This window comes from Rhinatrema bivittatum, chromosome 3 (genome assembly GCF_901001135.1).
Source record: "Rhinatrema bivittatum chromosome 3, aRhiBiv1.1, whole genome shotgun sequence".
NCBI lineage: Eukaryota > Metazoa > Chordata > Amphibia > Gymnophiona > Rhinatrematidae > Rhinatrema > Rhinatrema bivittatum.
In genome coordinates, this window is record NC_042617.1 from 315,093,390 (window position 1) to 315,118,492 (window position 25,103).

At 46.7% G+C, this 25,103-nt stretch overlaps 1 protein-coding gene across 1 annotated transcript in view; it reads right to left on the minus strand.

Moving 5' to 3' along the window:
* Positions 1–21,743, minus strand: part of LOC115087718 (dermatan-sulfate epimerase-like) — a 49,739-nt gene extending 27,996 nt beyond the window's left edge. Inside the window, exon 1 of the mRNA XM_029595227.1 lies at positions 21,328–21,743. Coding sequence (XP_029451087.1) covers positions 21,328–21,743 — 416 coding nt within the window. The remainder of the gene's footprint in view (positions 1–21,327) is intronic.
* Positions 21,744–25,103: the final 3,360 nt, after the last annotated feature.

Here is a 25,103-nt window from a genome sequence, read left to right on the forward strand (position 1 = left end):
GCTCAAGCAAACCCTCACTGGTTATGAATCTCGCTTCAGTGAGGTGGAAGCTAGAGTGTCAGAGGTGCAGGACGATCTAGTGGCAGCCCGGTGGGACATCGAGACCATCCAGGCCTCGATGGCACAGCAGGTAAGGCGGGTCGAAGACCTGGAAAATAGGTCCCGCCGCTCGAATATCCGCTTGATCGGCTTGCCGGAGAGCGTTGGGGACCCGGAATTACCGGCACTGTTGGAAAAATGGTTGGCAGAGCAATTAAATTTGTTGGCTACGAATGGGCCACTATGGGTGGAATGAGCCCATTGCCTGGGCCGGCGACAGTCGGATATGAACAAGCCACGACCTGTCATTGCTAAGCTGCTGAACTATGCCCATAAAGTAGACATACTTCAGGCACTTCGAGGCGGCCGCACATTAAGCTACGAGGGGAAAATAATTCTATTGTTTCAGGACTTTTTGGCGGGAGTCTCTGCCCAGCGTCGCACGATGGCCCCGCATTGTTCGCAGTAAATAAACATGGGCCTTCGGGCTACACTTATTTACCCAGCCCAACTTCGAGTGGTGACAAAGGAGGGGGTGTGATGGCTAGACGCCCCGGAGGCTGCTCAAGTCTTCGTCGCAGAGTGCAAATCGAGAGGATCTGGGGCCTCCTAATTTTCTTACAATCTGTTTCGGGCGCCGAGGAAAAAATGAGTCCCGATATCGGTTATAAGGACGCCATTCTGAACCTATTTCTGTGCTAGTTGCATTTATTTCACTGGTTTCGCTATGACCCCTGTACTTCACTTCCATAATGAGTCGTGGACAATCTCAGCAGCTATAGTGTAGTACTGGGAATGCATCTATCCTCGGCTGCTTTTCCTTTTTTTTTTTCTTTTCTTTTTCTTCGTTGTTCTTTTATTTATTTTGAATGCTTGACTATCGAGGAACTAGGGTGAACTACGGCTTTTTTTTTAAGCAGATTACCTATTTGCCTCAAGACACTGCCAAATATCATCGCCACATATTATTAGTTTTTGAGCGCTGCCATGAATGTCCCCCTTTTCCCCTGCTTGGCGGCCTATCGGACATATTGAAATCTGGCTAAAGTGGTGGTTCAACTTTGCATGGGATTGTGGGGGCTGTTGGAACAGCTGGAGATATTTTGCTTCATGGGGAGAACTTGCGGGTTAATCTTCTCACCTCTTTGGCATGAACCATCTGGACATACATGTTGGCCAACTGTACTTCTGGTGAGCCAGCAGTTGCACTCAGTGGGAGAATTGGGGCATACACTAGAGATCCAGATTATCGCTATCTCGAGTCCTCTTCAAACATATTGCCAGCTGGATTTCCGGCTCTTACAGATTCTGGGATCATTCCGTGACTTGTTACTTATCCTTTATGCTTTTGTACAACTCTATGTCACAATACTTGAAGAGAGTGGGGAGGGGGACTGATGACTGGAATGTTCTGTAGAGTTTGTTATTTTTTCATGTGGTTGATTTCGATTTATCCATAGCACAGAGGTTTTGTGCTAGAATTGTCAGCTTGTTTGCTTCTTTTATATGAGGTCTTCACAAGCTACTGTATCATGCGGCTGTTATAGTTTTAGGTTGCACTAATTTTTCAACTTCATCTGAGGGTTGGGGCTGGACGGGGCGAGAAGGGGGATGGGGAGGGCCATACCTACCTGAGTGGGCAGGGGCTTCGTGATCTCCTTTTAACCTAAAATTGGGACAGTATGGGAGAAGATAAAGGGGGGTTATCGCAATAGGGTAAAGGGGCTAAGGGGGAGGGGGGGATTTGGGTTGGCAGGGTAGGGGGGGTAAACTACTTGTTAATGGGTGGACCTCCAGGTTTTCCAAACACTTTATGCTGGTTCAATATAACTGTTCATTTTTATGTGGTTTTCAACATCGAGTCCAGATCCCAGCTGGGAGGGTTCGGGCTCTTCTACTGGTAAAAGATTTGCTAGACATGCTTGATTATAGTAGCTGCCTCTAGTGCCTTAACACGTATAGTTTCCTGGAATGTCTGTGGCATCCACTCACCGGTAAAACGTACAAAAATAATAACGCATTTAAAGCGGAAAGGTGCAGCTGTTGGTTTTTTACAAGAAACACATTTATCTGATCGTGAACATTCTAAATTAAACACCTACTGGGTGGGTACGGTCTCATACGCCTCGGCGACTTCACGCTCCGCAGGGGTAGCGATCCTGTTTCATAAAAATTTGCCAATTCATATACGTAGCGAAATAAAGGATCCAGAAGGGCGGTTTATTATTGTCATCACCGAACTGTACCATAAGACGGTGGTATTCTGCAATCTATATGCTCCCAATACTTTCAATGCACATTATTTTCGGACGATACACAGACACTTACTCCCTTACTTAACAGATATTATTATAATGGGGGGAGATCTCAATACCGTTCGAGACCCTCAGATTGACGCCTCACAATCTAGGCACCGCGAGCCGGGGATGGGGAAGGGGCCGGCTTTGTTGGAAAATACACTGCACTTGGTTGATGTATGGCGCACACTTCATCCAGGGGAAAAAGAGTTCACTCATATTTCTAGGGCGCATGCTACTTATGCGCGTTTGGACTATTTCCTCCTTAGCAGTCATGGGTTTCATACAGTGAGCGAGGCAGGCATTGAGAATATTGTCATCTCTGACCATGCGCCTGTGTGGGTGGATTTACAGCTCGTGTACCAGGGGGTGGGCGCTCGGATATGGCGTTTTCCCTACTATCTAGCAGCAGATCAGACTTTTCAGACCTATCTGTGTGAACAATGGGTTGACTATGAAGCGCATAACCAGGAGCATAAAGATAATCCCATTTTGTACTGGTACACCACAAAGGCAGTGATGCGCGGGGAGATCATTTCTTATGTAGTGCATCGGCGGAAAATCTTAAACAAATTCTGCAGCTGACGGAACAATTGAGTAGGGTGAAAAAACGTCTCCTTCATGATAATACTGGCCCACTGTGGGATCAATACCATTCATTACAGAGCACCCTCGTATTGAGGGTGCTCGAGCATGGAGGACCGTATTGGTCCTCCATGCTCGAGCAAAGAAAAGCATAATTTACTATAAATTTAAATTACACCAATATAGTAATAAGGGGGGGAAACTGATGTCTCAGTTGATCCGATCGTCACAGGGAGCCCGGTATGTCAATGGTCTGAGGAATGCAGCGGGCCAGGTGGAAACTCATACGCGCACCATTCTGAGATTGTTTCGGGACTATTTTCAGAATCTTTATAAGGCTGAAAGTTGGTCAGAGGATCATTGCGCTCGTTTTTGCTCCTCGCTAGCCATACCCTCTATTACACTGGAACAATTGCAGACTCTTAACTCGCCTCTGCAGAATTCTATCGTTGTGTGATGGACAAAGTCTGCAGACCACTAGAGGCTCTATTTTCTGATCTCATTAAGACAGGAAGTTATCCATTAGGGATGAATCATGCTCATATCACTCTTATTCCTAAACAGGGGAAGGACTCACAAACACCGGAGTCGTTTCGGCCGATTTCCTTACTAAATTATGATCAGAAACTGTTGGCAAAAATATTAGCTGATCATTTGGCGCGGGTTCTGTCCTCCCTGATAGGCCAACACCAAGTAGGTTTCGTATGCCAACGATATGTTCTTTCTAATATTCGAAGGGTGCTGACTGCCATGGAAATGTGTAGGTGCACCCAAACCCCCTATCTTACCGTTAGCTTTGACGCTGAAAAAGCGTTTGATAGGGTGGAATGGCCTTATTTATTTAGTGGGTTTTTTCTTCAGGCAGTGCAGTTGCTATACATGGATCCCCAAGCTATGGTTGTTGTTAATGGAGAACGTTCTTCTCCTTTTTCTATCCTTCGGGGTACGCGCCAAGGTTGTCCCCTTTCTCCATTATTATTCCTCATACAGTTAGAACCTCTTCTTTTGGCAATCCAGAGGGAACCGGATATTCGGGGAATTCGTTTTCAAAATACGATATTTAAATGCACGGCATTTGCCGATGACCTCTTGGTGTTTCTCACCAGACCTTATGTCTCTTTTTCTACTCTTATGATGGTCATGGATGATTTTGGTCAGTTTTCCGGCTTTCGGCTGAATAGGGGTAAGTCAACAGCACTGATTTTTCCTGAGGCACTTCATGAACGTTGGCGGGACTCCTTCCCTCTACAGTGGTCAAACCAGGCAATTAAATACTTGGGGATTATTCTTCCTACGGATCCCGCTCAGGTCTATCATCTCAATGTACCCCCATTAATACAACAGACCGAAGAACTGCTGTTACGTTGGCGATCTCTTCCCCTATCTCTGTGCGGTCGAGTACACTTATATAAATGGTGGTGTTGCCGAAATGGCTATATCTCTTCCAGAATCTACCAGTCCAGCTTAAGCGTAAGGATTTGTTGGTGTTAGACCGTCTCATGCGCCGCTTTCTCTGGAGGGGAGGGAAAGCGAGAATACCTTTGAAATGGTTACAGGAGAAGTGGGGGGCTGGAGGATTGGGAGTACCCAATATGCAGTTATATAACCTGGCCATATGCGGGTTTTCAGAGATTGGATATTGGGCGAGGCTAGGTACACTAATTTGGAAGCGGATCAGGTGTTATCCGCTCCTATTTCCCTCACTTACTCACTGCAGGCGGAGCCAACAAGATTATCCAGTTTTTTCTCACAGTCTGTCAACATTCATCCTATACGGCAGGCCTGGATCCTTCTTACTAAAAGATTGTAGATACCCCGTGTGTGTGCCTTTTTATTGCCTGTAGTTGGTAACCCTGAGTTTACCCCTGGTTCCAAACAGCGAGTTTTTCGGTCTTGGAAATCTCAGGGTATTACATACTAGGGACATTTATTTCATCAAGAGGGGCGACCATTTACTTGGGCGGAATTGTGTGAGACATATGAATTGGATAAGGCTGCTACCTTTCCGTATTTACAAATAACGCATTATTTGAGATCTATATCACCAGCGTTCTTACAAGGTCGCGTATTCCAGAAACTTGAAGAGGCACTGTGCTTGTCCGACACTAAGGTGTTGTCTTTATCACATTATTATAAACATTTACAAAAGGAGGGCTGCATAGATATTTTTCAAACCTTGCCAGATCGCTGGACCAGTGATGGCGATTTTGTGGTGACTGCATCCATACTTCGCATCTGTTATGGGGGAGTGGCCAGGATCTCGTGTAATAGCTACTATCACGAATTGCAATATAAATTTTTGGGAAGGGCCTATATCTCCCCACAGGTGGCATATCGGCAACGGTTTGCTGTTTCTGCCTCGTGTGCTCGATGCCCGGGAACAATGGGTACTCATGCTCATGCTTTTGGTCCTGCCCTTCTATTCAGGGGTTTTGGATGCGTATTGCCAAGTATTTGGCTGGGGTTTTGGGGGTCTCTATTCCCATTGTGCCTTCTTGGCTATTATTTGGCCATATCCCCGCTGTGTGGCTTCGAGATCCTGGTACTCGTTTACTTATTCAAAAAGCATGCTTAGTGGGGAAAAGAGTCATATTAATGCAATGGCGAGAGATGGATCCACCCTCCTTTTGGGTGTGGAGAAATCTCTTTTTTTACTCTAATGCACATGGAGGCTCTTTCTTCTCGTAGTTCACCTCGGAAGAGGATGCAGTTCTTGGCGATCTGGGAACCCTATCTCCAAACACTTCCGCATAAGGCATGGAGTAGTATCCTGAATACTTGACTGTTTCCGTTCACTATCTAACCAGCATGTACATGGACTGTTTCCTGGAAGACTGGAACTGCTACTATGTTAAAGTAATTTGGGTGGGAGGGGGGTGGAAGGGGTGATGGAGTGGGTGGGGGGAGGGTTAGTCAAATTGACCGGTTTTTTTTGCTGTATTGGCTGGGAGTGGTAGCAGAAACCACCAACTCCTAGATGTTTGTAACTTTGCATAAATACCAATAAAAATTGTTTAATAATAAATTCTGCAAAATTCTGCAAACTTTATATTGGTCAAAATAACACAATTTACATGACAGTCCTTAAGTAATTATATTTTAAATTAATACAGAAAAAATTATTACTTAAAGATGAAGAATTTTAAATATTTTGAGCAGAATTTCCCTAGAAATTCACTGTCCCTTCCACGCGTGCATGTTATAAAATTGTGCGTCCATGAGTATGCGCATACTATTTTTAAAAATCTACTCCATAGAGAAGAGAGAAAGGGTAAGAAATTATGTATTTACTTCAAAGAGTTAGAATCAGTGTTATCTTTAAGGGATTAGTAACATCCTGAAGATGGATGAATGAATTTAGAGATAGTCAATGAGTAAATACAAGTGGTGCATGAGCTGCATGGTTTATGACCTGTTGTTGCGGATGGAGAAAATCCGGATGTGGATCCTTAGGCCGACCGACCCGAAGGAGCAGTCGGTAGGCAGAACTCCCACTGGGCAATTGGAGCTTCACCTGGAAACCCGTGACTCCTCCAGAGGAGCTGTGGGAGCCCGGGTTGCTAGGACTTAGGAGTCTTCGCCCTGGAAGCCCGAGGTCCCCCCAGGAGGAGCCCGTAGGGACCCGGACCGCTGGGACTTAGGCGGAAACGAAGAAACCCAGGAGTGGAATCCGAACTGGAGTCTGGGCAGGCGGCGAGCAAGCAGCAGTCGGGGTCACGAACCGGGATCAAGGCAGGCGAAGACAACAGAAGTCGAAGTCACGGACCGGAGTCAAGGCAGGCTGAAGACAAGCAGGAGTCGAAGTCACGGACCGGAGTCAAGGCAGGCTGAAGACAAGCAGGAGTCGAAGTCACGGACCGGAGTCAAGGCAGGCTGAAGACAAGCAGGAGTCGAAGTCACGGACCGGAGTCAAGGCAGGCTGAAGACAAGCGTGGTCAAGCTATCCGAGGTCAAGGCAGGAGACAGGCAAGCAGGGTCAGGCAAAAGCAGAGTCGGAGGCAGGAAACAGGCAATCAGGAACGCAACTCAGAGCTACCAAAGGCAGTGAACCTCGTTGCAAGGCAAGGAAGGCTGGGAACTGCAGGGCTTAAATAGCCCTGCAGCGTCTGACGTCAGGAAAGGGAGGAGCCGTGTTTTCCCGCGCTGGTCCCTTCAAAAGCAGGGCTCAGCCGCGCGCGCGCCGCCTGGGGGCGGAGCTAGCCGCGAGAGGACGCCGGCGGCAGAGAGGGAGCTGGCGCGTGGCGCAGGAAGGCCCTGCAGGCCCGCGCGGGGTCGGGACGGCAGGCGGAAGCTGCGGCCGGGGTCCCGAGTCCACGGAACGCGGTAGCTCTCCGGGGGCCCGAAAAGAAGGTAAGGCCTCGGGCGCCACCGTGGCGACCGAGACCGCAACAGTACCCCCCCTCTTACGCCCCCGCCGCCGAGGGCCAGGTTTCTTGGGATTGTCCAGATGAAATTGAGTTAGCAAGGATTTGTCCAAGATGTTCCTGGCTGGTTCCCATGAGTCTTCCTCGGGGCCGCACCCTTCCCATGCCAGCAGGTATTCCCAGCGACGGGCATGAAAGCGAACATCCAAGACCTCTCGTACCTGATACGTAGTCTCCGTAGATGTAGGAGATGATAGTGCATCAGCGGAAGGATGGTGGTACCGGGAAAGTACCACCGGTTTTAACAGGGATACGTGGAACACGTTATGGTTGCGAAGTGAAGATGGAAGGCGAAGTCTGTAGGATACTGCTCCAATACGCTCCGCAACTTGAAAAGGCCCGCAGTATCGGGGGGCCAATTTACGAGAACGGTTAGGTAGTTGGAGGTTCCGAGTGCTTAACCACACCTTGGTACCTGGCAGGAAAACTGGCGCTGGACGTCGATGACGGTTGGTAAACTGCTGAGACTTCCTTGCTGCGGTGGTCAGTTTCCGTTGAATCCCCTTCCAGAGATGATGTACTTGACGTGCTGCGGTTAGAGCAGCCGGTGATGGAATGGAAATAGGAAGCGGTAACGGAGGCCTTGGGTGACGTCCATACACGATCTGGAAAGGGGTTTGTCCCGTGGCAGCATGGGTATGATTGTTGTAGGCGAACTCAGCCCAAGGCAGGAGAGAAACCCAGTTATTTCCCTTTTCGGTGATGAAACTACGGAGGAAAGTTTTAAGAGTGCGATTCGTGCGCTCCGTCTGGCCGTTAGTCTGGGGGTGAAATGCCGTGGACAAATTTAATTGGACCCCAAATTTCTTACAAAGGGCACGCCAAAAACGGGCCGTAAATTGTGGCCCTCGATCTGATACGATACTCTGTGGTAGTCCATGAGCCCGGAAGACGTGGAGGGTAAACAAGAGTGCGAGTTCAGGTGCAGAGGGCAGCTTAGGCAAGGGTACTAGGTGAATCATTTTAGAAAAACGGTCTACGGTTACCCAAATCACCGTATTACCTTCCGAGAGTGGCAGATCCACTACAAAGTCCGTGGCTATGTGGGACCAAGGTTCCACGGGAATAGGCAGCGGCTGCAGGAGCCCCCAGGGCCGACCACTAGGCGGTTTTTGCCGGGCACATACTGGGCACGAATCCACATATACTCGCACATCTTGTCGAATTCGAGGCCACCAGTAATACCGGCCAAGCAGATCAAGTGTCCTCTCCCTGCCAGCGTGACCCCCCGAAAGAGAGTCGTGGGCCCAAGCTAACACCCTTCTGCGGTCTTTGCGAGAAACCACCACACGTCCTAGGGTGGAAACTGTAGTGCTGGCTAAGTGGATTTTAGCGGGATCAATAATGTGTTGAGGGAGGTCTTCCTTCTCCTCCTGAATTTCATAACGGGAAAGTGCATCAGCCCGTACATTCTTCAAAGCGGGCCGGTACTTCAGGATGAAATCGAAACGGTTGAAGAACAGGGACCAACGTGCTTGTCGAGGATTAAGTCGTTGGGCCTGGTTAAGGAACTCCAGGTTCTTATGATCAGTATAAATTGTAACTGGATGAAGGGAGCCCTCCAACCACTGTCTCCATTCCTCCAGAGCAAGTTTGACAGCCAGCAACTCCTTATCCCCAATGCCGTAGTTGCACTCGGCTGACGAGAATTTCTTGGAAAAATAGGAGCAAGGTAGGAGATGTCCGGAGGTAGAGACTTGTGAGAGGACCGCTCCCACAGCTATGTTAGAGGCATCGACCTCGACAAAGAATGGCCGTGTTGGATCCGGGTGACGTAAACAAGTATCCCGGAGAAACGCCTCCTTTAATTGTTCGAAGGCCTCACAAGCTTCCTCCGGCCAAAGGTGAGTGTTAGCCCCTTTCCGGGTAAGCGCGGTTAGAGGTGCCACCAAGCGAGAGTACTGGGGAATAAAGTGTCTATAGAAGTTAGCAAACCCCAAAAAACGTTGCAACGCCTTTAGCCCCTCGGGACGGGGCCACTTCCTGATGGCGGACACCTTACTGGGGTCCATCCGAAAACCAGTAGAGGACACAATATACCCTAGGAAGGGTAACGACTCTTGCTCAAAGAGACATTTTTCGAACTTTGCATACAAATGGTGGTCTCGTAAGATCTGGAGTACTTGTCTCACATGTTGCCGATGGGAGGTAAGATCCGGGGAGTGTATGAGGACATCGTCCAAATAGACGATCACGCAGGAGTGCAGTAAGTCTCGCAGAATCTCGTTCATCAAGTGCTGGAATACAGCGGGAGCATTGCACAGTCCAAACGGCATCACTAGGTATTCATAATGGCCGTCCCGGGTGTTGAACGCCGTCTTTCATTCATCCCCGGGACGGATTCGGACCAGATTGTACGCGCCGCGGAGGTCCAATTTAGTGAAGACTTGGGCTCCTTGGAGTCTGTCCAGCAATTCCGGAATGAGGGGAAGCGGATACCGGTTCTTCTTGGTGATAGCATTGAGCCCACGGTAATCAATGCAAGGTCGTAAGGCTCCGTCCTTTTTTGCGACAAAAAAGAAACCTGCTCCGGCGGGAGACTTTGAAGGGCGGATGAAGCCCTTAGCCAGATTCTCGGTGATGTATTCGGACATAGCCCGGGTCTCAGGCTGAGACAAAGGGTACACCCGTCCCCGAGGGGGAGTAGTACCTGGAAGCAACTCTATCGCACAGTCAAACGGACGGTGTTGCGGTAACAATTCCGCCTTTTCCTTGGAAAAGACGTCCTGAAAGTCAGCATACGGAGCCGGTAATACCGGCGAGGTGTGAGCTAGCGGAATCCGTTGGCACCTTTTCGCTTGGAGACAGGAGTGGAAACACTCAGAACTCCACTGGGTAATCTGAAAATCCTTCCAGCGAATCACAGGAGAATGTTTCTGGAGCCAGGGTAACCCAAGAACCACCGGGTGTACAGCTCCCTCCAACACTAGCAACGAAATCTCCTCTGTGTGTAATAAGCCCGTCTGCAAAATCAAAGGTATGGTCTCGGTGGAGATGCACCCCGACAAGGGAGTACCCTGAATAGAGGTTACCCGTAAGGCAGGAGTCCTGGGTCGCGTAGGAAGATTCAGCTGTTGCACCAGATCCTTAGTAATGAAGTTGCCTCCTGCCCCGGAGTCAACTAGGGCTTGCGTGAGGAAGGAACCACCAGGATATTCCAAGGTTACCGGTATGGTACATTGAGGAGCAGGGCTAAGGCAGCCTAGGGGACACTCCTCCCTTACACCTAGGCGCGGGAGTTTTCCGCTCGTTCTTTACACTGTGCAAGGTAGTGGCCCTTACCGCCACAGTACAGGCACAGCCTCAAGTCGCGGCGTCGCTGCCTTTCTTCGGGTGACAAAGATGAGCGACCCACTTGCATGGGCTCGTCAGAGGAAGTTGCTGGTGAAGGTGCAGTTCCTCGTGACCCCGAACTTGAATTCGAGATCCTGGGAGGCACGGACGGCAAGCGTCGGAAAGGGCGCCCCTCTTTCGCCCTCTGCTGCAAACGCCGATCAATTCGACCTGCTAAGTCAATCAGGGAACTCAGGGTCTCCGGCAGGTCCCGAGCCGCTAGTTCGTCCTTAATACGACCGGCTAAGCCCTCCAGGAACACGCCCCGAAGAGCCACATCCTGCCAGCCTACCTCGTGGGCGAGGGTGCGGAATTCCAACGCGTAATCTGCCAAAGTCCGCGTTCCTTGCCGGAGCTGGAGTAACTCAGAAGTAGCGGAAGCCTGTCGTGCTGGCTCATCAAAAGCCGCTTTGAACTCTTCCACAAAGCGGTTCAAATCCCCCAGTGCTGGATCATTGTTCTCCCACATGGGGGAAGCCCAGTTCAGGGCCCGTCCATCCAGAAGGGCAAAAATGTACGCCACCTTGGTGCCATCAGTAGGAAACTGGTTAGGCAGTAGCGCAAAGCGTACATAACATTGGTTTAAGAACCCTCGACACGCCTTGGCATCCCCGGCATAGCGAGAGGGTGCTGGGAGCTGCGTAGGGGACTGGAGAGTTACCAATGGTGCAGGAACAGGTGCTGGTACTGGAACAGGTGCGGGCGGTTCGGTGTCCATGCGAGACGCCAGTCGCTCTACTGTAGCAGCCAGAGAGTCCAGGACTTGTTGTTGCTGAACTAACCGCTGGGCCAAACCCGGAATGGCCTGTAGCCCGGCGAGGTCTGCCGGATCCATGGCCTTGCAAACTGTTGCGGATGGAGAAAATCCGGATGTGGATCCTTAGGCCGACCGACCCGAAGGAGCAGTCGGTAGGCAGAACTCCCACTGGGCAATTGGAGCTTCACCTGGAAACCCGTGACTCCTCCAGAGGAGCTGTGGGAGCCCGGGTTGCTAGGACTTAGGAGTCTTCGCCCTGGAAGCCCGAGGTCCCCCCAGGAGGAGCCCGTAGGGACCCGGACCGCTGGGACTTAGGCGGAAACGAAGAAACCCAGGAGTGGAATCCGAACTGGAGTCTGGGCAGGCGGCGAGCAAGCAGCAGTCGGGGTCACGAACCGGGATCAAGGCAGGCGAAGACAACAGAAGTCGAAGTCACGGACCGGAGTCAAGGCAGGCTGAAGACAAGCAGGAGTCGAAGTCACGGACCGGAGTCAAGGCAGGCTGAAGACAAGCAGGAGTCGAAGTCACGGACCGGAGTCAAGGCAGGCTGAAGACAAGCAGGAGTCGAAGTCACGGACCGGAGTCAAGGCAGGCTGAAGACAAGCGTGGTCAAGCTATCCGAGGTCAAGGCAGGAGACAGGCAAGCAGGGTCAGGCAAAGCAGAGTCAGGCAGGAAACAGGCAATCCAGGAACGCAACTCAGAGCTACCAAAGGCAGTGAACCTCGTTGCAAGGCAAGGAAGGCTGGGAACTGCAGGGCTTAAATAGCCCTGCAGCGTCTGACGTCAGGAAAGGGAGGAGCCGTGTTTTCCCGCGCTGGTCCCTTCAAAAGCAGGGCTCAGCCGCGCGCGCGTGCCTGGGGGCGGAGCTAGCCGCGAGAGGACGCCGGCGGCAGAGAGGGAGCTGGCGCGTGGCGCAGGAAGGCCCTGCAGGCCCGCGCGGGGTCGGGACGGCAGGCGGAAGCTGCGGCCGGGGTCCCGAGTCCACGGAACGCGGTAGCTCTCCGGGGCCCGAAAAGAAGGTAAGGCCTCGGGCGCCACCGTGGCGACCGAGACCGCAACACCTGTGACAATAAAAGGATCATGATGTGGTAGTAGAGGTAAATCTGACGAGACCAGAGAATCATGGAAATTCTGCCTGCATTAGAAAGCAAATTCCATATTAATTTAATTGTTATTAATCAATAGGGAATAGCCACTGCAGGTTGCTGGAATTAGTTGCTTGGGATCTATTTAATGTTTGGGTACTTGCCAAGTACTTGTGACTTGGATTGGCCACTGTTGGAAACAGGATACTGGGCTTGATGGACCCTTGGTCTGATCCAGTATGGCATCTTATGTTCTTAAAGCAGGGAGAATTATGAAATAACTGTAGGGGAGATAGTACTGTCCCAATGACGGTGAAGAATTTCGCAGATGGCACCTGAATTGTGAGAGAAAGGAAGAACGCAGGTAAATCTGTCTTAGTATTTTAATGTTATATAAAAAGAATATCTCAATTGATAAAAAGAGCATATCTAAAAGCTTTTTTGATAACACAGAGTGGGTAACCATATGAGAGAAATTTTTCGAACATAATATGGGCTACAGTTAGAAAGATGGCACGAGATGAACTTAGCTGGCAAAAGTGGAAAAACTGGCCAGTTGGGATATTTTGTCTAAGGCAATAAGGGTGACAGCTGTTGTAATGGAAAAGGATATTTTTGTTGTTGTGTTTTCTATAGTTGAATGTATGGAAACAATTATCAATAATGGAAGTAGTAATGTCTAAAAAGATCATAGAGAAGTGATATTGATATGAAAAATGAAAGTTATTTTCATGTGTATTAAGCCAATTGATAAAAAGAAAAAAAATCATATACTAGAACTGGTCCAGATCATAAAGCCATCATCTATGTATTAAGAACATAAGAACATAAGAACTTGCCATACTGGGTCAGACCAAAGGTCCATCAAGCCCAGCATACTGTTTCCAACAGTGGCCCATCCAGGCCATAAGAACCTGGCAAGTATACAAAAAGAAAGTCTATCCCATGTTACTGTTGCTAGTAATAGCAGTGGCTATTTTCTAAGTCAACTTAATTAATAGCAGGTAATGGACTTCTCCTACAAGAACTTATCCAATCCTTTTTTAAAACCAGCTACGCTAACTGCACTAACCACATCCTCTGGCAACAAATTCCAGAGTTTGTGTGTTGAGTGAAGTGATTAGTTTTAAATGTGCCACATGCTAACTTCATGGAATGCCAAGTGAGAATAAGGGCCCAGAAAGGGGAATCGTAGAGTAAATGGGATGCAAAAATTGAAATGTATAGACTGGAGGAGGCATGATGAATCTACTGTGCCCCTGTGGATCTGGAAGTTGTACATCTCAGAAGTGGGAACATAACTTGCTCATTCACATGAGCACGTGAGCTATGCAATGCGTGAGATTTTGCATGGATAGTACATGCATAAATTTGCATGCAGTGATATTTGCATTTTCCATAATGACTGCATAATTTGGTGCAACATTTAAAATCCATGCAGTTGTGTACGTATTTGAGCGAGGGCATGCCCATTCATTTTAAAGTTACCTTCAAAGTACACAATTGTGAAATAGTCTTAAATCCATCATCTTCCCTCATCAACTGGAACTCCGACCATCCAGCAACTGTTTTATGCTTCAGGAGATCTGACTGACAAATTGCCTGAGGCAATTGAAGTAAAGTTGATTTCTCAGGTAGTGACTGCTACCCTGTGGCCGTAAAGGGTGCTCTCCGGTGCTGCACAAAGGGGCGCACAAAGGGGCGGGCCCCTTTGTAACACTCCTTCGGTGCGCGGCGCCTGGAGGGAGTGCTGAGGTTTAAAGCCCCTGAAGTTGCCTCCCTATTGGTGCTCGGGCTTCCCTCCCTCTGATTGGCTGCTGCCCAGGGTGGAGGCGAGGTGCGTGTTAAGAGGAGACACCAGATTGGAGAGCCTCGTGGCCGGTGGGGGAGACGTTGTTGGTAAGTGAATAAATTTGCAGGCCTTACCCCGATGGGCTCTCACGCCGGCTGCGCAGGCCCTGGCTCCCACCCCTGTCCGGTCGTCTGTTTCAGGTTCATCGGATCCGGGGCGCGCGGGTAAAAGGGTGCCTGGAGGGAGATGACAAGGTGTATTATGCTCTCCCTCCCAAATGTGGGAGAAATACTTCATCCCCCTCATGGCAAGCTGCGACTGCTAATATCTTTGCTGGTGTCATACAGTATCACATTCATATAGTCCAGCAGTACCAGGTAGTCAATGAGGTAGTTTCAATGCTAGTAAATCATACTAAACTTCAAATGCCTCATGCTTGCATTTGAAGGAAGAATGGTTGATTAAGATGATTATTCTGGACATCCAGTCCTCATGGTCCATTTCCCATCCTACCGTATTTCAGCTCCTGTGTATTTCTCTTGTCAAGGGAATAAAATTCGAGCAACTCTTCCTGTTAATTGGACAGGAAAATGTACTCCTGTATATGCTTATTTGCCTGTTTCCATTTTTCCCCAGAACAAGCAGACAAAGAAGTCCTGTCGTAAATGGCAAACCTTAGAAGAACTCCCCTCTCTGGATTTGTCTGATCAGGACATTCAGAATGCCTTACAATACACACCTATAACTGTTGAGGAATGCCATAAACTAATGGGTTCTACATGGTTCCCATTTTCCAATATACATGCTATTGTCCATCTCTCTACTGCTGTCCTGCACTTACAAGCCTTAGTAGAAACCTTTCAAAATGCTATCCTTCAGAATGCTACCCAGGATAATCTCTGTGCTCTTGCACATTAATTAGCTGGTCTTCTCTTGGAGAAGAAGTCCATTATCTGCTATTAATCAAGTTAACTTAGAAAATAGCCACTACTATTACTAGCATCAGTAGCGTGGGATATACTTAGTTTTTGGGTACTTGCCAGGTACTTATAGCCTGGATTGGCCACTGTTGGAAACAGGATGCTGGGCTTGATGGATCCTTGGTCTGATCCAGTATGACATGTTCTTATTATGCCATGGATAATCGTTCAGCATTAGATTTAATCATGGCAGAAAAAGGGGGTGTTTGCCAAGTATTAAATGATGAACTTGGTGTCCTGTGTTGCACAGAGATTACTGATTATTAGGGATGTGAATCGTTTTTTAACGATTTAAATTATCGTCCGATAATTTTAAAATCGTCATTAATCGGTAAGGGACTCGATACAATAGGAATTCCCTCGATTTATCGTGAAAAATTGTTAAATCGAGTATGGGAATTATTTGGGGGGAGGGCGGGAAAACTAGCACACCAAAACAACCCCTAAACCCACCCTGACCCTTTAAAATCAATCCTTTACCCTCCCTAACCCCCCCAAAATGTTAAATTACCTGGTGGTCCAGTGTGTGAGGGGGGGGGGGTGTCCCGGCGCAATCTCCCGCTCTCGGGCCATCGGCGCCATTTTGGCTACCACTGATAAAAATGGCGCCGATGGCCCGATAAAAAAAAACCCACCCCGACCCTTTACAAATTACCCCTTTGCTTCTCCTACTCTCCCGACCCCCCCAAAAACCTTTTACATGTACCTGGTGGTCTAGCGGGGGGTCCGGGAGCCATCCCTTCAATCATACCCTCGGTGCCGGTGCATGTGCTGGACTGGTTTCAAAATGGCGCCGATCGCCTTTGCCCTCACTATGTCACAGGGAGCGACCGTCGCTCCCTGTGACATAGTGAGGGCAAAGGCGATCGGCGCCATTTTGAAACCAGTCCAGCACCTGCACCGAGGGTATGATTGAAGGGATGGCTCCCGGACCCCCCGCTAGACCAGCAGGTACATGTAAAAGGTTTTTGTGGGGGGGGGGGGGGGGGTCGGGAGGGTGGGAGAAGCAAAGGGGTAATTTGTAAAGGGTCGGGTGGGTTTTTTTTTATTGTGCCATCGGAGCTATTTTTATCAGTGGTAGCCAAAATGGCGCCGATGGCTCGAGTGCGGGAGATCGCGCCGGGACCCCCCCACCTGGACCACCAGGTAATTTAACATTTTGGGGGGGGTTCGGGAGGGTGGGAGAGCAAAGGGGTCATTTGTAAAGGGTCGGGGTGGGTTTTTTTTTATCTGCTCAGGCCTCACTAAAAAATTAACGATGTGAATTGGAATCGGAACCGATTCCAATTCACATCTCTAACGATCCGATTTTTTTCTCCCTCCATCCGAACCTGATCGTTAAAACGATCGGGCACACGATTCACATCTCTACTGATTATACTTCAAAGATACTAAACAGCACTAAATGGTTAACTGAAAATTATAATCTTTATCTAGGATGGGCCAAAGAACCTGATTGGGCTGTTAGTATGTATGCATGGTGGAACAGATGGGAAAAGAAAATACTGATTTATGTTTGCATTGTACTTACTATTAGAATTGTAATTGCTGTTTTGATATGTATTGTGAAAGTCATTTTGACTTGTGTGCTTACCCTTCCTCTGTGTAAGATGAAAGTGCTCCAAAATCTGGCAGGTGCAATGTGGGAAATTATTTGAGGAGTTATTTTAGATTACATGAAGATCTTTATAATGTGAGAAATTAGAGGAGCAGAGAATCACAAATATTACTAGTGTAATTATTTGATACAAGGCCTATAAGATCTGAGAATGCATATGGCATTTTTTTTTCTTAGCTTGCTTGTAAACAGAAGCAAAGCACGAGATCAGCAGGTATGCATGAAGCTAATGGTGCAGATATCAGGGGAAAAACAGGACAGTAGCAATTTAGCCACACCTAACTGTTTGCTGATATAATAAGGACAGAGAGTTGGAGGACCTCAAGAACACATGGGAATAGCCCAGGAAAAACTGAAACTAGGACAAAGGTCAGAAGAATCAACATAAAAAGACCAACTTCAGACAAACTGTTTGAAATCAGGGAAAGAACAGATCAGAGGAAAAGCTCATTGGACATTACAGTAGTTAATGAAGTGAATGATGAACTGTTGCTGATTTCCCAGCACTGTGTTTTCAATTTCCAAGATATCTAAGACTCACATTGGAAATTGAGGGGAAGTATCTCTGTACATATTCTTTAATGCAAAATCTAATCATGTATGCTTTTATTGTTTACTCTCAGACTTATAAGTAAAAACTGCTGTACTTGTAAATAAGTGTGTGGTATATTCTGTGATGTAATAACCTACCACTCAGCCCACCTTTTATGGTATCAAACAAAAAGATATCTTACAGATCTTGGACCACCAAAGCATCCACACCGTCACAAACACACACACCAGAATCCTAGAAATTTCCAATTCAGTCAGGGTGGTTCTATCATGAGGCAGGGTGAGCCAATGGCCTCAGGAGGCAGAATTTTGGTGCGGCAAAATGTGCCCTTCCAAAACATCCCTGCCACAAGGCCTCACCCTGCACCCAAAGACAAAAGTGCACTGTCTGTTGATGACATCCGGCGGGGGGGATGGGGACCCTGCAGGCAGGAAATAAAAGGCTGCAGTTGCATGGTTTTAGTGATGTGCCCCCGGGGGTTCCCGCTCCCCAGTGGGCACGAAGAAGTGAGGCTAGAAATTAAAAGAAAAGAGAAAGGTGAGTGAGAAAGACCTTCTTCCTCTTCCATTAGCTCAGCCCCCCTCCCCTCCCCTCTCTTCTTAGTGAGGAGGGAATGTGAGAGTAAATGAGTGAGAACTTTCCCCCTTCCCTTAGCTCAGCCCCCTTCCTTTCCTGTTTCATATACGTGCAGGTTATAAAATACAGCAGTCAATTTTCGCACATCCATAAACATGCAGATATGGACACGCATGCAGCCGTTTGAAAGTTATCCTCTTAGAATACAACACTTCCTTTTGGAAAGACAAAACAAGCCGGACTGCTATAAATCCCTACAGAGAAACTGCATGCTAGTTAGCAAAATCACTTACTTTTGTCACACAAGCAGAGCCCAGATTGATCTGTACCCATTACAGATTAAAGGACCATAAATTAAAATCAGAAATATGCAGAGAAATAGTCAAACCCAGAGAAACCACATTTTGGGGTAACTTTCAAATGGTGCACCTGAAGTATAAAGTCTGTGGGTAGTTTTTACTCCCAGGCTTTAGACCAATTTCCAAAGGGAAAATACCCTCCCCCTCAGCTCAGTCTCACCCAACTGAGCATCTTCCCTCCCAGGGTTATGTCCCACAGTAGTACCCTGCTGCACTCGCTTTTGGGCCCTGTCTTAACTTGGGATGCCTTCTTTCCCATTCCGATTTCCAGTGCCTTAGGGTATGGGTTCTAAACCAGGAATGCCTTCTTCTTTAACTCCTGGGGAATCTTTTTGTCTAGGGAACCTCTCTCTTTTACTGAGGTGTCCTTCTTCCAACCTATTCAGTTTTTAGATAAGGCTTCCTCATAAAACCCCAACTCCTCTTGATTCTCTGGGTGACCCACCCTGATTATCCAGAGAGTCCAACTCCATGCAATGTCCAGTTCACAAGTCTCTAGATACAGCTTGACCTCTCTGGCCTGGACTTCTGAAAGCTCCATTTTCTCTTCACTCCTGGCTTTTTCAGTTTCTTTCACTTGCTGATGGGTAGAAGCCCGATTTTCCCAAAACCAGTCTGGCTTCTCCTCTACCCAGTGGACCTCTGGACTCAGGACATTTACCTCTGCCTTAGTGCTTTCCTCTTGTTCTGGCTTTAACTCTGCAGATTCTTGTGCTGCACCGCCCTTGGTGAGTGGGATACTCATGCTAGAGGCCTGCTGCTCTCCAGTTTACAGCATGCATGGGACCTCTGTTCTCCCATGGAAATCCATACCAGCAGGTCCCATCTTGAGCTCCCTTGTACCTGTATCAGGTGCACCATGAATCTGTTCACAGGACTGCTGTATTCTTCTTTTGCCATCCATTAGAGCTGTCCTTGCACTTCCGGAGTTTGTTCCATCATCTGTCCCAATGGAGCAGTTCCTGGTTTCTCTGGCCCATTGCCAGGGCCCCCTGTCATGCCTTCTTTAGGCCCCTCTCCATGATAATCCAGGTTGGGCTTGGTCATTATTGGTTTCACTGAGGGTTCACTGTAGTGCTCTCTTTAGGCCACTCTCTGGGATGCTCTTGATTAGCTTTGGTCATTGCTGGCTCCATTGATGCTTGGCCCAGCTCCAGTTTAGCACCATCTTCAGGCCAGTTTTTGTGATCCTGAAAGGTAAACCCCAAACAGGTGACACACAGGGTTGCTGCACTCCCTCTGCTTTCAGGCAATCCAAGGCCTTCTTTAGGATGGAGGTCATGCAAGCCACATTTGCTTAAATTTTGCTATCATAGGAAAGCTGGCTCTTCATGAGTCTTTCCTGTAATTACCTTTGTCCTTCCAGGACATTTGGAATGCAGAGATCCATTTTTTTCTTAGTGCCAGTCTGGTTTCATGAAAATCAGAGGGCCCCGCCCTGCTTAATTTTCTCTTACTTGTTCAAGTAAACAAAGAAAAAGTATTTTCTTTTTTCCACAAACAAACCTCTGTCTGTTCAGTGCTAATTGTTTACTTTCCCTAAGTCTTTTTGGCCTGTGATAATTAAGTTTTAAACTGCCCTTGCAGTGAAGCCCAGAACTTTTTTTTTCTCTCCAATGTGCTCCTTTGCACTAGTGTAGCTCTGTGCACTGCTTAGAACCAAACAGTTAAAAAACAAAAAAACAAAAAGAGAAAAACAAAACAAAACAAAAAACCTTTGAAGCCACGTTTCTGCCAGTACTTTCTGCTTGAGCCACAGTCTTTTAAAGTCTTCAGTGCTCAAGTGCACACTACAGCACTGCTTTGTCTCCAAATGGATTCTTTTTTTCAGCTATATCACACAGCCAAATCTTTTTTCCTTATTCCTCCATTTGGAGGCTTGGGCTTTCTCTGAGTCTTGCACAGAGAAAAATCCCACACCTGCCCCCATCTGTAGCACAGTATGAGTGGTCTATGGCTAGCTGGAGGACAGATTACAGTCGACTCCAGCTTTTCTTTGGCACACATTTATCAGTATTCAAAGTGTATAAAAAGTTGCTCACTTCAGCGACATTTCACACAAACACAGCACAGCAGTACTTAAATGGAACCACTTTCTCCTTGTCTTCCCCAGGGCTTCCTCTGCTTTCTTTGGAGACTATACTATATTCTTGCTCAGGGGAGACGCCCCTGTATCCACAATGCCTTGCATTAAGGTGGACTAGGACCAGGCAGCTGGGTCAGGTCTTTTAAAGTGATCTGAGGGTTTCTATAGTGCCCTCTGCCACACAGACTGAAAAATAACACTCTCTGCTCTGCATGCTCCACAAACAGGAGGCATATGTGGCTGTAAAAGAAAGCATAGTCTTGCTTTGTAAAATTTTTCATGACACAGCATGCACCTGTTGGGTGACACACCAGTGTGTCCTGACACACTAGTTGAGAACCACTGGCACAGAGGGTGGGCAATAATTAAACAGCAATTTAACCCTCAGAAAAACCTTTGATTATTGCTCTCCCTTTTCTAAACCTTTCCTAGGCTTTCATACCTTGATCTTTTAACTATTCTTTTCTTCAGATTTCTCTTTTCCTCATTCATAATATAATAGTGCTTACTTCTTTCGGATAAGAAATCAGGTAACACCCTGCAACCTAGCTACCTGATTTCCTGCACTAGCTTGAGGAAGTCTTCCCGAGGGGTTTTGTGCCTCTGGGAACTGGAATGTCTGTGAACAGGGAGTGAACAGACAGTAACAAGCCTTGAGCGTCTGCTTTCAGCTTTCAAGCTTCTACTTGCTGAATTACATTTCATTGGACTACAATGTGTTCAGTATATACTACTGTATGTATGTCTCTATATAATGGTAATAAGTCTTTGATATTTCAACTTTAACATCATCAGCACTGTACCGTATAATATACAAATTAAATAAACAGACTCAAAAGTACCAGCTAGGCTGAGCCGCCATCCTTTCCATATACTCCTTGGCCAAGTCGAGAGCTTTGGTGTTCTCAGGATACAGGACGCAGAACATCGCCAGAGCACCCAGGTTGTTGCCATAAATTTCATTCCAAGTAGCACTGAAATCCTTGGGATCCCAGGGCGGAAGATATTCACCAGGATTTGCCAGCATAGTGTGAGCGGCCTGAGATATCTGAGCCGCAATGTGCTGATGAGTGCTCTGAGCCCTGAGTCGTAGCTCCTCCATGTCATCATTAGAAAAGTACAACATGGGGTGGCTGTCATAGTTGGCATTAAGGAAAGGAATTATATTACTTGGATTTTCATCTGCACTACAGGACAAGACGCAGCAGACCACAAGTATGAAAAACACAGTGGGAGACCCCCATGTGCGAGTCTTCATTGTTGATTCGGATCTCCAAATTCTAGGAGCAGCCAAATTATCTTTCAGATATCCTGGGAGAGAGAACAGAGACAGAAAAGGAAAATTAGGTTTAAGGATAAAGATACTGCAGAAGCATATTTTTTCCATGAAACTGCAATTTAAGTAAGGATTTAACTTAAAAATTAATATTTGAAGAAATTGCTTTAATTAATAATTTAATTTACAGTATTATCCTCAAATATCTAGCATTGTAGGAGAGCAACAAAACTTAAAACATTAAAAAAAATCATTCATTTTACAGTAACAAACTGACATTAAACATAAAGTTAATCAGTTATCAATTTCTTTATTTCTAATACCTAAAAATATATGTACATATATAGGACACATGGTAACACAGAGAAATAATAGAAATTATTGAAAGAAAGAGTACTACAGGAGGCTGAAACTGATATTGAAAAGTGCTTTAACAACATGGAATAAGATGCAAGCTCCCAATCAAAATCAGGATAAATCTGAAAACTCTCTGCTTTGTCTACAAGTGCGTGAATAAGCAAGCTCCCAAGTACCTCTCTCAACTTCTTTCCTCCTACACACTCACAAGAGAGCTCCGGTCCTCCCAAATGCTCCTTCTTTCTTCTCATTTGGCTTCTGCCAAATGTTCCTGCATTAGATGTCGTGCTTTCAGTTGCAATGCACTAAAACTCTGGAATAAGGTGGCTGTGTTACCTTACTTTCAGAATAAAGCTAAAACGTGGCTTTTCTGCCAGGTCTTTCCTGCAGAAACCACCCTCCTCCTATTTTAACTCCCTATACATCTAATCAAGGACTAGGAGTTATATACCTTGGATTCTCAATGCTTCTCCACTGTTCATTTGAATACCAATGTAATTTATCACAGTTGCAGTTTGTTTTCAAATTGATTGTAATCCATTTTGAGGTCATTCTTAGTTAAAAGAATAAACAGAATATTAAATGACTATAGATAAAATACAATTTATTTATATACGTTTTTTAATTTTTTAAAACATCTTATATTTTGTGGCTTCAATATGTTCTGAGCAGATTTCAACATTACATTCATAAAATTAAACAACAGAGACATTAAACTATCAAAATAAATACAAGGTAAGATAAATATAACATATTAAGTAAATATCATGCTGCTAAATTCTTGTCCTGGAAAAAAATATTAATCTGCACCTGCAAAAGCTTGAAAAAGTAGAGCAGCCTTCACTGATTTATGGAATTGTAAGAGTCCTGCTCTTGACTCAAATACAAAGATAAAGCTTTCCAAACCTCTGGAGCCACAATAGAGAATGCCCTCATTCTTGTTCTTGGAGGATGTAATCATGTAATGATGGCACTTGCAGTAATAATTGAGAAGAGGATCAAAGAGAATGAAATGGAGTGTACCATACAATTCACTCAGCTAAACAATATGAATCTATATGTATAGCTTCATTTAATTTCAGTACATTATGTAATGGGCAACCAATGAAGTTTCCTCATAAACTCTCTTAGACTTACTATGTATGGTAATCCAAAAATAAAGCTAACAGGTGCATTATGGGCTAATTGCAACACCTTCACTACCCTTAACCAGTAAGCCTTGATACTGTTAACACAACTCCATCATTGCTCTCTGCTTCAACAGCAGGGGGTAACAGGGACTTGGATTCAGACAGCAACCAAACAGCGCCCTTACTTTTATGGTTTGGGAAACTGATAAGCATGGAGGTAACCTGCGCAGCACAACAGATGCTACCATAAGCTTTCTGGGCAGACTGGATGGACCATTTGGTCCTTTTCTGCTGTCATTTCTATGTTTCTGTTAGTTGGCAAATCTAACTAAAGGGAGGGGAAGGTGAGGGGAGGCGGAAGGAAAGTTCCCTCCGAGGCCGCTCTGATTTCGGAGCGGCCTCGGAGGGAACAGGCAGCGCGCGCCGGGCTCGGCGCATGCAGGTTGCACAAATGTGCACCCCATTGCACACACCGACCCCGGATTTTATAAGATACGCGTGGCTACACGCGTATCTTATAAAATCCAGCGTACATTTGTTCGCGCACCAGGCGCGAACAAAAGTATGCGCGCGCGTAATTTTATAAAATCTACCCCTATCTGCATAATATTTATAGATCAGCCCTAATTCTGATAAAACTTTATCTAAAGGACTTAAACAAAACTTGAAAAATATTGGTGACAATATAAAGCCCTGAGTCAATCTTACCTAAAAGGTAGATTTTAAGACCAGCGCACACAGTTGCCAGCACACGCACATTGACGCGCCAATTTTATAACCTGCACTCGTAAATGCACACGTGTTATAAAATTGGCTGACTATTAAAGTGTCCTCCAGACTTTTAAAGAGCTAAGTGTTTTATTTAATAAATAACTGAGTGCATTGTATTGAAAAACAAAAAAAAACACAAAACCCCCCCCCCACAAAAAAGTAGCCAGAAGCTAGAAATAAGCTAGGAGCAGTATATACCAAAGTAAAAAAGTTGAATAGTTCAGCTCAGTTACTCACCTTGGAAAGGTGTTGAGGTAGTGTGATTAGGTTTGAATAGGGAACAACATTTGTTAATCAAGGGAGCTGTGAGTCACTCAGGCTGACTAACTAAAGTTAGACTGTTTGTAATTCCCAACCCACCCACCCCAAGCTCATCCCTTAATTTATAGGCAGGTGCCACTTGCACAAAAAAAAAAAAAAACCCCATCAACAAAAACTCTATTGAGAATTCGATCAGACCCCAGTAGGCCACTACCAGACATATAGTGAATTCACCAATACATTTAAAGGAACTTAGACACATTCCTACTCCCATAGCAACCTAAAACTTAACTAGGAACTGATCAAAATTGAGATGAAGGCAGCAGTCCAGCAGCAAGAGCGGGGTTTCCCAGTCTTTTGCATCGAGTGTCACATGTATGATTTTTTACCCACCGGTGAGAAGTTGTACATGTGCATGCGATGCAAAGAGCTCCTGGCTCTCAGAGAACGAGTCCGATCTCTGGAGGCTAGAGTGGCAGACCTGGAGGAGCTGAGGGAGACAGAGAAGTATATAGATGAGACCTTCAGGGACATAGTAGTCCAGTCCCAACTTCAGACTGGCAGCGCTGGTGCTGCCTTGGAGGAAGAAGGTCTCATAATGGGAGAGCACCAACCAGATGTAGCAGGAAAGGATCCTGTAGCAAGGACCTGCTCTCTAGGTGATGCATTGTCCTTTCGCACTGAGGATATCTCCCCAAGGCCTACTGCCCAGGAGGGAAGGGTTAGGTCGGCCGTCATAGTTGGTGATTCGATTATTAGGAATGTAGATAGCTGGGTGGCGGGTGGGCGTGAGGATCGCCTGGTAACATGCCTACCTGGTGCG